The sequence below is a fragment of the Sorex fumeus genome, unplaced genomic scaffold (genome assembly GCF_029834395.1).
Source record: "Sorex fumeus unplaced genomic scaffold, SorFum_2.1 ptg000009l, whole genome shotgun sequence".
Taxonomy (NCBI): domain Eukaryota; kingdom Metazoa; phylum Chordata; class Mammalia; order Eulipotyphla; family Soricidae; genus Sorex; species Sorex fumeus.
This window is the reverse complement of record NW_026606066.1, coordinates 31,116,130-31,128,070: the sequence shown is the minus strand read 5'-3', so window position 1 is coordinate 31,128,070 and position 11,941 is coordinate 31,116,130. Positions and strand designations below refer to the sequence as shown.

Here is an 11,941-nt window from a genome sequence, read left to right as displayed (position 1 = left end):
ACGAACTTAAGTTGCAATTGGAGGCAGTTTGTGGGTGTGACCTCCAGGGTCCCATGAGGATAGGGGAATGAGAGGAACTGGCCCATCCCCTATCCCTTTAGGCCTGGAGTTTGTCGTCCCTGCATCTGTGTACCTGAACTTTTTATTGGGTTCTGGAAGTTGGCAGTGTCTGGGGTTTTAGGGGGCAGGTGGTGGGATGAAGCCTACCCCCATCTGATGCACCCTGGTGAAGTCAGCCTGGCTTAAAGTCTGAAGGCATCTCTGCAGCAAGCTGCTCAGTTCAGAGATTCTTTTGTGTGTCTCTGGATCATGGCTGTGAAGAGCTAAAGTAGCAGCTGGAGACAGTTTGTGGGCATGATCTCCAGGGTCCCATGGGAATGGGAGATGAGAAGGACTGGCCCATTCCCTATCCCTTGAGGCCTGGAGTTGGCGGTCACTGAACCCCAGTACCTGCACTTCTCATTGGGTTCTGGAAGTTAGCGGCTGCCAGGGTTTGTTTTTGGGGGGAGGGGCAGGTGGAGCCCTGGAGGGTTTTCTGGTGACTACAAATTCTGAGGACTGCAAAAGAGGAGAGAATCAGAAATATTTTTTGTGTGCTAAAGCATCAATTCTTTTCTACAGGGACCTATGACAATGTTCATATTGTGCCACCTACATTTTTATTTGTTCATCTAGATTTTATACAGATCCTTTTTTACCCCCCTTACTCTCTGGTCATAGAGGGTTACATATATGGATTCTATCAAAGAGATTCAGTTCCAGTTAGCTTCTACTTGTCTCTATTCATGGTAAGAAGGAGAAAAGAGTGAATTTGATTGCAAGCTGCATGAGGTCACTCTCCCTCCTATCATTCCTGAGAGTCCTTTGAGATGAGTCTGTACATTGAGCTCTTGTAGTCCTTTGACAGGCCACCATTGCTCCTCTCAAGTTATCATACTACACATGTCTCTCTCCTTTGGGTGCTGAGAACCTCCCCCCACCCTTCTTGCATCATGTCTATAGACAGTGACTGCTGCTGCTGCTATTCCCATGTTCTTTCATTATCACAGTAGTTTACTTTCACTCTGCCTTTGGAATTTGTCCCTTTCTATGTTAATTGCCTTTTAATTACTTTGAGTATGCTGTTTCCTTTTGGGACCATGACTAATAACGTATGCCATTCCATGAGAATGAAGAGGAGATGGCAATCAGGGACACATCTACACACACATTCTTGTGCAGTGCTCTAGCACAACCCACTGGACTGACTCATGCATGCTGTCTGTGCTCTGCACTTGCTTCTTCAACCATTGACTCCTTTCATAACCTCATCATTGAGGGAGAGAACAAGGCTACAGCTAATTCAAACTAAGCTAGAATTGCTCAGTATCCCACCTTTCTGGGTATTCTTCTATAAATCAGGTGAGATAAAGTTGTGTTCAAGGTGGTAAGGCTACTGCTCCCATTTTTATCGGTGCAGTAGACAGAGAAAATCCTTATTAAAAAATCAGTGGTTTGTCTTGTTCTTATTTCAGGTCTTTTCCAGGACTGGAAATATAATAAAGGCTTAGCAACTATTTATATAATAAATACAAGGAAGATGGAGTTAAAATAATTTATTTATCAAATTGTCGTTTCCAGGAAGTTAAGTCTATTTCATTCTAATCCTTGAGGATTTCTCAATGCCTTTATTGCCTCTTTGCACAATATTGCTGAATCCTGATTGGTTGTGTGCTGGCATATGTTTCCTTTTTTCTTCTTCTTTTACCATAAATATTATCTTCCAATTTCATCCAGGTTGCAACAAACTGTATTTCATCTTTAGTTGAAATATGTAGTATTTTTTTGTGTATATATGGTGTAGTTTAATTGTTTATATAAAAAATTTAATCGAGACTCTGAGACTCTGTGGCTTACAGTGTTATTAGTGGTCATCGTTAATGGCAAATTTTTCTTGTACTTTATTGATATATACTTACCATGTGATTAACCCATTTAAAAAAGTATACAATTAATGAATTTTAGCTTATTAAGTATTATGTAATTATCACTACAATCAATTTTAGAACATTTTCATTATCTAAAGCAAAAATAATCACAAACAACTCTGGATCCATCCGGGATCATCTCCCTTCCTCTCCATTTTTCCTTCTCTCCTCCCCTCATTGTCTCCTAGCAACCACTAATCTGCTTTCTGCCTATCTGGGTTTGCCTCTCCTGGACATTTCATATAAATGAAATTACACAGTTTTTTTTTTCACCTTGTGAGTGGGTTTCTTCACTGGCATCATGTTTTCCAAGTTGTAACAGCTATTAATACATACATTTTTTGTCTTACCTTTTATTATAACAAAATAATATTTTGCTGTGTGGAATATACTATATTATCCATTTATTGGTGGATGAATAATTGGATTGTTTTCACTGAATACAAGCAAATGTTTGACAACTAAGTGATCTGGGCAAAAGCCTCCTGGTTTATATAGCATTTGCTGACTTCTATGCTACAAATACTTCCATGATGGCTGATTGCAAGATACTTGATGTTACTGAGCAGAGAAGTGAAAGGAAATGGTAATAGAAGCTCTCTGAGTCACGGTCAGCCAGTGTTAGCCTGTTACTCTGATCTGAGTGAGAGATTTACTGAGAGATTACACAAGTCACTAGAGCTGTGGTCACACACAGAGAGGTTTCCACACACTATCGTTTTAGGAGAATAATAATGACACTATAAAAGCAATGCAACAGGTAGCATTTATTGAACACTTCTTACATTTTAGATGCTGTGCTAAGCATTTTTTTTTTTTTTTAGTTCTTGACCATTCACCTTATAGCGACTGACAGTTCCAAATTACCAATATTCTATGCTTGGTGCATAGTTTCTGGACTGTAGGATGACATTGGCTTGTCCTTTCTCCCTTACCATAAGGAGCTTAGGTTTATCAGGTTACACCCATCACAGTGCTCCGGAGTCACTCCCATTCTTTTGTTTATCTGTAACCACTTTTCTATGCTCTCTTCCCCAACCAGTTAATCAGCTTTTCCCCCTAATCAGACTCCCTTAAATTGTAAGGTTCGATTCCTCAGAGATCTATGATTTTATAGGAATGAGTGAAATATTGCCTTTCTCCTCTCCTTATGGCTATTTTTTTTCCTTTTTGGGTCACACCCAGCAATGCTCAGGGGTTACTCCTGGCTTTGCACTCAGGAATTACTCCTGGCAGTGCTCAGAGGACCATATGGGATGCCAAGGACAGAACCTGGGAAGGCTGTGTGCAAGGCAAATGCTCTACCCGCTGTGCTATCGCTCCGGCCCCTCCTTATGTCTTTTAAATAGTTTACTTTAAAGCAATATCTTTTTTGTATAGATACAGGAAAACAGTTAATATTATGCTTTTGTAACTTGGGATTTAATTGGCTTCGAATATTTTTGACTCCTGGGCATCTGCTTCCTTGACTTAAGCCCCAGTTGCCCTTAGTTCCTAGCACCCCAAAAGCAGGGTCCCGACGAGGAACTGAATGGACCCAAGGCAAGCTGTGAGCTACCCTGGCATCAAAATGGGCCAGGCCAAAGTGACATAATTTTTAACTGTAATTTAAGAGCTTGATCATGGACAAATACTGTCATGATCCAAAAGTAATGACAAGACTAGGACCCTGGTCACTGTCACTGTCACTGTCCTCCCATTGTTCATTGATTTGCTTGAGCGGGCCCCAGTAACATCTCACAACAAATTGTGAGACTTGTTGTTACTGTTTTTGGCATATTGAATATGTTCCAGGTAGCTTGCCAGGCTTTGTCGTGTGAGCGAGACATTCTCGGAAGCTTGCAGGGCTCTCTGAGAAGGGTGGAGGAATTGAACCCGGGTTGGCTGCGTGCAAGGCAGGCGCCCTACCCACTGTGCTATCGCTCCAACTCAACTCCTGGCTCTATACTCAGGAATTGGGATGTGAAATACTGTCTGGCCTGAGCCCTGTAGTCTGAGATCGAGATGGCCCTAGGAGAGCAATTCTATAAGCTTAATGTATCTCTTACTGAGTCCATACAAAATGATTACTATTATGAATGCTTATATGTTGTTGGACAAGGAGAGAAGAAACACATCCAGGGGATTCTGTTTAGGGTGGGTCATCCTGCTGAGAGAGTATCTGTCCTAGAAGCATCCCCTGAGGGAAAGAATTTTACCCCTATAGATTGTGACCACACCTATGTGTAAGCCCCAACAACTTATGCGGGGCGGGGGATGGGGATTTAACTGGACTGTAAAAGTGGACTGGGGGATCCAGACTCCAGAAAGAGAAAGAGAAAGGGGATCTAGATTCCAGAGCCAAAAGGGGAATGAAGGGGGATTGAGAAGGAGAATGAAGTAGCATGGGGGAGGAAGAAGCAGGAGAAGAATCAGAGGAGAATGGCAATGGGAATGGATTAAACTGCAAATGACACCAACCAGCCCAGCCCTTGTTCCTTTCTTCACCTACCTATCACCATCCACCTACCCTGGGTGGGGGAAGCCGTGTGAGACTACCCGGGTGGCAGGAGAGATAGACCACTGCTGTCTTTTTGTGTTTACACACTGAACTGCTCTCCCTCCTGCTAATTCTTAATTACTACAAACACTTTACTGCTCAAGACCTCAGAACTCACTTCTTCCTGGTACACAATTTCCCCCAGATTGCAACACAGCTCATTCTCCCATTTCTTGATCTCTGCTCAGGTGTCTCCACCCGAGAGGTCTTTCGACCACCCCACCCATTATCTAGTACTTTACCAAGTTTTATTTTGTTTTATAGCACTCATCACAGATGCTCTCTAATTATGTGTAATCCTTTCTTTCAACTGTTTGTTGGCTGTCTTCCCATCATAACCTTACCTCTATGAAGGCAGTCTTCGCTTTCATTTTGTTGGGACCATATTGCAGTCTTAGTGTGAGTGCCAAGGCCATGCCCCAAATCAGGCTGACTGTGCTTGGAAGTTTGGATCTTTCAAAGAAATGCCTCTCTTTTCCCTTCCGGTGGTGCTTCACTCTGATGCCAAAAAAAAAAAAGGCGTTGATATCCAGCTGAAGCAATGTGTATGTGCCTTGAGTAATTTATTCAACTGCTCAGAATTTCCACATTTTAAATTGGAATAATAGATATCCCTCCCTCCTAATTTCTTTTGAGGACAAAATTAATATGTTAACTTAAGATAATTAACACACAACAACTGCTCAATACAGCTTTAAAAATTTGCATTATATATATATATATATATATATATATATATATATATATATATATCTTGGAGAGCCCAGCAAGCTACCCAGAGTCTCGCGCCTGCACGCCAGAGCCTGGCAAAGTACCCGTGGCATATTCAATATGCCAAAAACAGTGACAATAACAGGTCTCATTCCTCTGACCCTGAAAGAGACTCCAATACATTGGGAAAGATGAGTAAGGAGAGGCGGCTAAAATCTCAGGGCTGGGATGAATGGAGATGTTACTGGCACCTGCTTGAGTAAATTGATGAACAACAGGATGACAGTGATACAGTGATACAGTGATAATTTAGTTTTAGTCATGGTGGTTTACGATACTATTAGTGGTAGAGGTTTCCTGCATAAAAGATTTCAGCACCATGCCCCTCCCCATCAGAGTGTATCCTTGCCTCCACCATTGTTCCCCTCTACCATCTATTCCCAAGTTTCCTACTAAAGAACAGTTTTAAGTTTCTGTTTCCTTTGGACATGTTTTATTTGATATTATGTTATATTTTACATATGAGATAGATCATTTTGTGTCTGTTCCTCTCCTGGCTAACTGCACTCAGCTTGGAACTCTCCAGATCTATCCATGTAGCAGAAAATTGCATGATTTCATTTTTTCTTAAAGCCAAGTAGTATTTTGTTGTGTATATATACCATAATTTTTTAAATCCAGTCATCTGTTGTTAGGCACTTGTTTTGTTTCTAGATTTTGGTTATTGTGAATAGTGCTGCACTAAACATAGGAGTGCAGATGTCTTTTCTCTAAATTGAGTTTTGGGATTGTTGGGGGTAGATTCCTGGAAGTGGAATTGGTGGAATTGGTGGGTGATATGCGAGCTCAATTACTATTTTTTTTTGAGAAGTGTTCATATTGTTTTCCAAAAAGGTTGGACCAATCACATTGGGACCAGCAGTGAATGAAGACCACTTCTCTCCACATCCACACTAAACTGGTTGGTTTTGTTCTTTGTGTTGTGTGCCAGTCTCACTGGTGTGAGATGATGTCTCACTATTGTTTTGATTTGCATTTCCCTGATGATAAGTGATAGAGAACTTTTTTTTTTCATATACCTGTACTCAGTATATTTTATCTGTTTAGCTCAGGTATCTACCAGGAGTTTTACTTGCTTTTTTGGGACATGTGTCTGCCTGCCAAGGGAAGTCCTACCATAAGGCAAATAAACTCTTTGTGCAACTCTTTTCTATTTGCTCCTCATGGGTATTCTATAAGAGATCTTCTAAAATTTGACCTTGTCCTTCTGATTTATTTTGCTTAGGGTGACAAATGTCCCAGGGAACTGGATACCTCTTCATCTGCTTTTGTTGCACACAAAAGAGGATACCCTGGGACTTCAGGAAAGTGTTAACAGCTTGTTTCTCTTTCTGGGCAAATCACCTGAACTTAACTACTAGGTTTGAAAAAGGCCCAAGGGAAGCCTGATGTTATTTTCAGCTTAACTCACAGACTATCCAGATTTAGAGCATCATTAGGACAGGAGAAAGAAAAGCCTTCCAGAGAAATCCTTACCCATAAGCCCTGGTGGCCGAGAGAGAGAGAGAGAGAGAGAGAGAGAGAGAGAGAGAGAGAGAGAGAGAGAGAGAGAGAGTCAGAGAGAGTCAGAGAGAGAGAGAGAGTCAGAGAGAGAGCGCAAGTTACTCATCAAAAGAAAACAGCTCGGAGGCTGGAGTGATAGCATAGCGGGTAGGGCGTTTTCCTTGCACGCGGCTGACCCGGGTTTGATTCCCAGCATCCCATATGGCCATATGGTCCCCCGGGCACCACCAGGGGTAATTCCTGAGTGCATGAGCCAGGACTAACCCCTGTGCATTGCCGGGTGTGACCCAAAAAGCAAAAAGCAAAAAAAAAAAAAAAAAAGAAAGAAAAGAAAACAGCTCGTTTGCAGGATTGCCTTGGAGAAAGCCCTCAAGTGCACTTTGCAGTAAGTCCCTGATGGGCAAGGTACAGTGCAAGCTGCTGTTACCCTCCTCTACCGGCATCTGTGCAGGAGATTCAAGTCATGCATTGCTCAGATACCGCGCGGGGAACTCATTTGCTAATTCCCTTAAGTTAGCATGTTTCATTTTACTGTTTACAGATTGCCCACAAGGAAACGGGGAGTAGGAGCTGGCAGCCCCAGCACTCTAAGGAGCCAGCAATCCAGTCACATCTCAGAAGAATCAACCTTCCTGTCTCTGAGCATCCACTTTGCAGGACTCTGCTGCTGGGTCTGATCCCTGGAAAACATCACATTTGGCACTTGAAGTCCCCCTGGGGCTTTCTTGAAAAGCCAATTAAGGGTCAAGGGAGGGCTTGGGAGGGAAGGAAGGAAGGAGGAGAACAAACAAGGTGCGCTTTTCTCGCGCGCGCTCTATCTCTCTCCCACGCAGTTTGGAGTCAGGCTAATTTCTAGGCTTTGAGATTGCGGGCGGTCTGGGAGACTTGCAGGCAGCGCCGGGCTTCCTGGGCGGGGGACTGGGGCTGGTCCCTCCTCCCGCCCCCTCGGGCCGGTCCTCCCGCAGGGGCGTGTCCTGCCCTGCCTCCCTTCACCGTGGTCCAGGCGTCGCTGATAGCGGCAGCGGCAGCAGAGCCCGAGCCAGAGCCGCGGTCGCCGCCTTTCCGAAGCCTGAGCCGCGGGCGCTCGGTAGGGGGCACCTGTCCCGGAGCAGAAGTAGCCGGACGGGACAGTGTGGCTGGTGCCGGGCACAGTTTGAGCCCTAAGCCTGGGCCACCTGTCCGCCGGAAGCGCCCCTTGCTCCAGCGGCACGGAGTTGGGAACCCGGGCTGGCAGAGGCATGTGCGGGAGCAGCTAGAGGGGTCGGGCCAGCTCCGCGTGTGGTCCAAGCAAGTGTCAGCTAGGCAAGAAAGCGGTTTCTGGGACCATGACTGCCTCCCGCCTGGACTTCGGGGAGGTGGAAACTTTCCTGGATAGGCACCCCGATTTGCTGGAAGATTACTTGCTGCGGAAAGGAAAGCAGGAGATGGTGGAGAAGTGGCTGCAGAGGCACAACCCAAATCAAGGCGCTGGAGATCTCGGGCCCCCGCTGGCTGCCACCAACAGCTTGGTCCAGGGTGCTAGTACTGGACCCCATAGTTCTGTCAATAGCCAGTCTGTCCCCGGTGGCAGGGACTGCGGTGGGGTCCCCACGAGTACCAGCTGGGCTGGTGGCAACCGGGATAGCGGGAACATTCAGAGGAGAGCATCTCAAAAAGAGCTCAGGAAGAGTTTTGCTCGCTCCAAGGCCATCCACGCCAACAGGACCTACGATGAGCAGGTCACCTCGAGGGCCCAGGAGCCCCTGAGCAGCGTCCGGCGCAGAGCGCTCCTGCGGAAGGCCAGCTCCTTGCCCCCTACCACCGCCCACATTCTCAGTGCCCTCCTGGAATCGAGAGTCAACCTGCCCCAGTATCCCCCAACAGCCATGGACTACAAATGCCACCTGAAAAAGCATAACGAGCGTCAGTTCTTTCTGGAACTGGTCAAAGATATCTCCAACGACCTTGACCTGACCAGCCTGAGCTACAAAATCCTCATCTTCGTCTGCCTCATGGTAGACGCTGACCGCTGCTCTCTCTTCCTAGTGGAGGGTGCAGCTGCCGGCAAGAAGAGCTTGGTTTCCAAATTCTTCGATGTGCACGCAGGGACCCCTCTGCTGCCCTGCAGCAGCACAGAGAACTCAAACGAGGTGCAGGTCCCCTGGGGCAAAGGCATCATTGGCTATGTTGGGGAGCATGGAGAAACGGTCAACATTCCTGATGCCTATCAGGTAAGACTTTGCTTTGTTCCCTTGCAGAACCCCCTCGTTGGCCTGCGACCCCAGGCTGTTGGTGCACTTTGGCATCCAGAACAGTGTTAACTTAGATGCTTTGCAGTATGACTCCTGCTATGGAAATCCCCTCTGAATTTAGGCAAGTTAGACTGTTTATTCCACCCGCGTGGATGTACTAGTCTTTTCTTCATGTACAGGGACTGAATGGAAAGTTCACATAGCACAGGGGTCTGCGTTTGCACCCAATAGTAATACCATGTGTTTCTCTGTCAGGATACACTGGTGACGAAGAATATCAGCGAGTGGGTTTAGAATGCATTTGTAAGGTGTTTGGGAATTCTCCTCCAGAATTCCACAGTCTGAAGAAAATGGGAGGTGATGGTTTCTCTGGTGTCTCTTGGGGACAGGGATGCATTTCATTATCATTGAACACTGGATAGGGAATTCAGTTCATACAGCTGAGATCTGTATGAATGGCAAGGCAGGGAAGAAGAAATTCTTCAGGGGGAAAAAAGGGCTTCTGACCCATGTGGGCCTTTTAAAAATCTATTTTAACTCTATTTATTGTTTGTTTATGATCTGCTGTGAACTATCAAAGGGATTATTTGTCTTTAGGCCATAATATGGCATTGTCTGAATCAACTTTTAATAGGAGGAACTAGTAGGTTTTTAGTTTATGAAACAAGTGATAATTTTGTAACCCCAAAGGCAACCAACAAGGCAAATATATTAGTTTTAAATTGAAAAGGAACTTCAATATCCTGTCATCTGGTATTTTCATGCCTTTGATTAGCCCAGTGATTGAACTTGATATTAGATACTGGATTTGTTCTGATCACTTCTAATTTCTTTAATCTCTAGTTACCAAAAGTGATGAAACTGAATGTCACTTTCATTTTCTTATGAGGCTTCTTTGAGGTTCAAAAATAGAATGTTCTAATCCTTTCTTATCAACCTGTAGTAGTCATTTAATGACCAGTTCTCCTAGTTGCCTAGTAGAGCTGTAGGTTTCCCCAGAGTTTAGTTTGTTGTTGATCACAATAGTAGAAGTGGGAAGGTCACCCAAGGAAAAGTTTTCTCTGTTTCACTTGAGAGTTGATAATTTTACTTAGAAAATTTAAATATTTACAAGATTTTATTACAATAAAGTTTTGTGATTTTTGTCAATATAAGATTTTAATCTGCCTAACGAATTATTACTCTCGTTAACTTTTTGTTATTGATTGTGTGCATCATTCAATATATCTCTCTTAAAGACTTTGCTAGGTTCAGGTTAGCAAGCTAAGCTTTAACATATGATGAGTGAATGAATGACCTTTAATATATTTATTTTTCTCTAAAATTGCAAAGAACTCTGGGAAGAAATAGAAGCATTTAATAACTCCTACACTGAAGAGTCAGTAAAAATGTTGTATAACCAAGACCCCTCCCCTATTATTCCCATTATTTCTACATGTGTGCGTGTGCTTGGGATAAAAACGTTGGATGATATTTGACATAGTCTAAAATGAAGTTTTTACTTTCTATGGTTTTTATTTTGCTTATTTTTCTCCAGTTGACTTTTCCTCACGACTAGAGTTTTTCTTCCCCTTTTATTTATTTATTTTTTGGTTTTTAGATCACAAAAAAAGATCTAGTTTTTTTAGATTAGATCTAATTCTAATTAATTAGATTAATTATTTTATAAATATTTAGGTTTAGGTACTTTAGGTACTAAAATAATAAATAATTATTAATTAATTATTATCAGGACTAATTCCTAGCTCTGTGCTCAGGTATCACTCCTGGTGGTGCTCAAAATACTATACGAGGTGCCAGTGATCAAACTGAGTCACATGCAAGGCAAGCACTTTAACACCTATACTACCTTTGAGATCAAACGAGCGTCATTGGATCTAAATGATCCTTCAGCTCCTAACTTTTATTTAGTAATGTTCACTTACTGTCTTGTCTTCAGGAACATAATTCCCAACCTCCTCAGCTGTTAACTTGCTTCCCTCCTGCCTAGAATTGTGTCAGGAATTATCATAAATATATAAAATCAAAGTTTCAGCAATTGATGTTTCTTCTGGATCCTACTCTTCCTCTGAAGCCAGAGTGATAGACAAAGTTGCTTATTAATAAGCTGTGTTGGAAAAGGAGTTTTTTCCCTTTATTATTCCAGGGTAGACATGATGGTCATAAAGGCTGAGTTGGCGGTATGGTAACATTTTGGAAAGGTGTGAAATTATTTATTCCCTAAAACATTTTTGGTCTTGTAAATCAATGTTACTTAAAAAAAAAAGGAAAGGAAAGAAAAGAAGAGAAAAAGAAAAGAAAAAGAAAAAAAAAAGAAAAGATAGGTTTGTTCAGAGGACTGGCCCAAGGCAGGGAGGGGATGATTATTATACAGGTTGAGGGTTGAAGTATTCCTTGGTTTTAATTCCATCTGGTAAAGAAAGTTTCCTTTCTCTTTTCTATTGGCTTCTACTATATATTTCTATATTTGGGGGACTTTAGGGGGGCATGCTTGTGTGAATTTTTTTTTTTAGCAGAGGGGAGTGCAGATCCAGTGATTCTCAGGGCTTGGATCTGTACTCAGGAATTACTCCTGGTGGTACTCAGGGAACCGTATGGGATGCCAGAGATTGAACCCAGGTAGGCTGTGTGTAAGGCAAGCACCTTAAGGACCCGCTGTAGTATCTATTGCTCTGGCCCCTATATTTCTGTATTTTCAATGTAATGTTTGCTCTTCATTTTATTTATGCTATTCTTCAATTAGTTTCCTTTTGGTTTTTCATTAAAATACATCAGAGTCATTGTTTGTGTGAATTTAGGAGAGTTATTAATTCAGAATCTTAATTTTCTTACCTGCAAAATGGGAATAGCAACATCTATGTTGCAAAGATTATTGTTATGCATTAAAGTACCTAAACAGTACCTGACACATTGATTGCAGTTACTCAAGA

The 11,941-nt window shown here is 42.9% G+C and overlaps 1 protein-coding gene across 1 annotated transcript in view; it reads left to right on the top strand.

The window, feature by feature from the left end:
- The first annotated feature begins 7,814 nt into the window (after window positions 1–7,814).
- Window positions 7,815–11,941, top strand: part of PDE11A (phosphodiesterase 11A) — a 461,319-nt gene continuing 457,192 nt past the window's right edge. Inside the window, exon 1 of the mRNA XM_056110237.1 lies at window positions 7,815–8,990. Within this exon, the coding sequence (XP_055966212.1) occupies window positions 8,106–8,990 (885 nt within the window). The 5' untranslated portion in view covers window positions 7,815–8,105. The remainder of the gene's footprint in view (window positions 8,991–11,941) is intronic.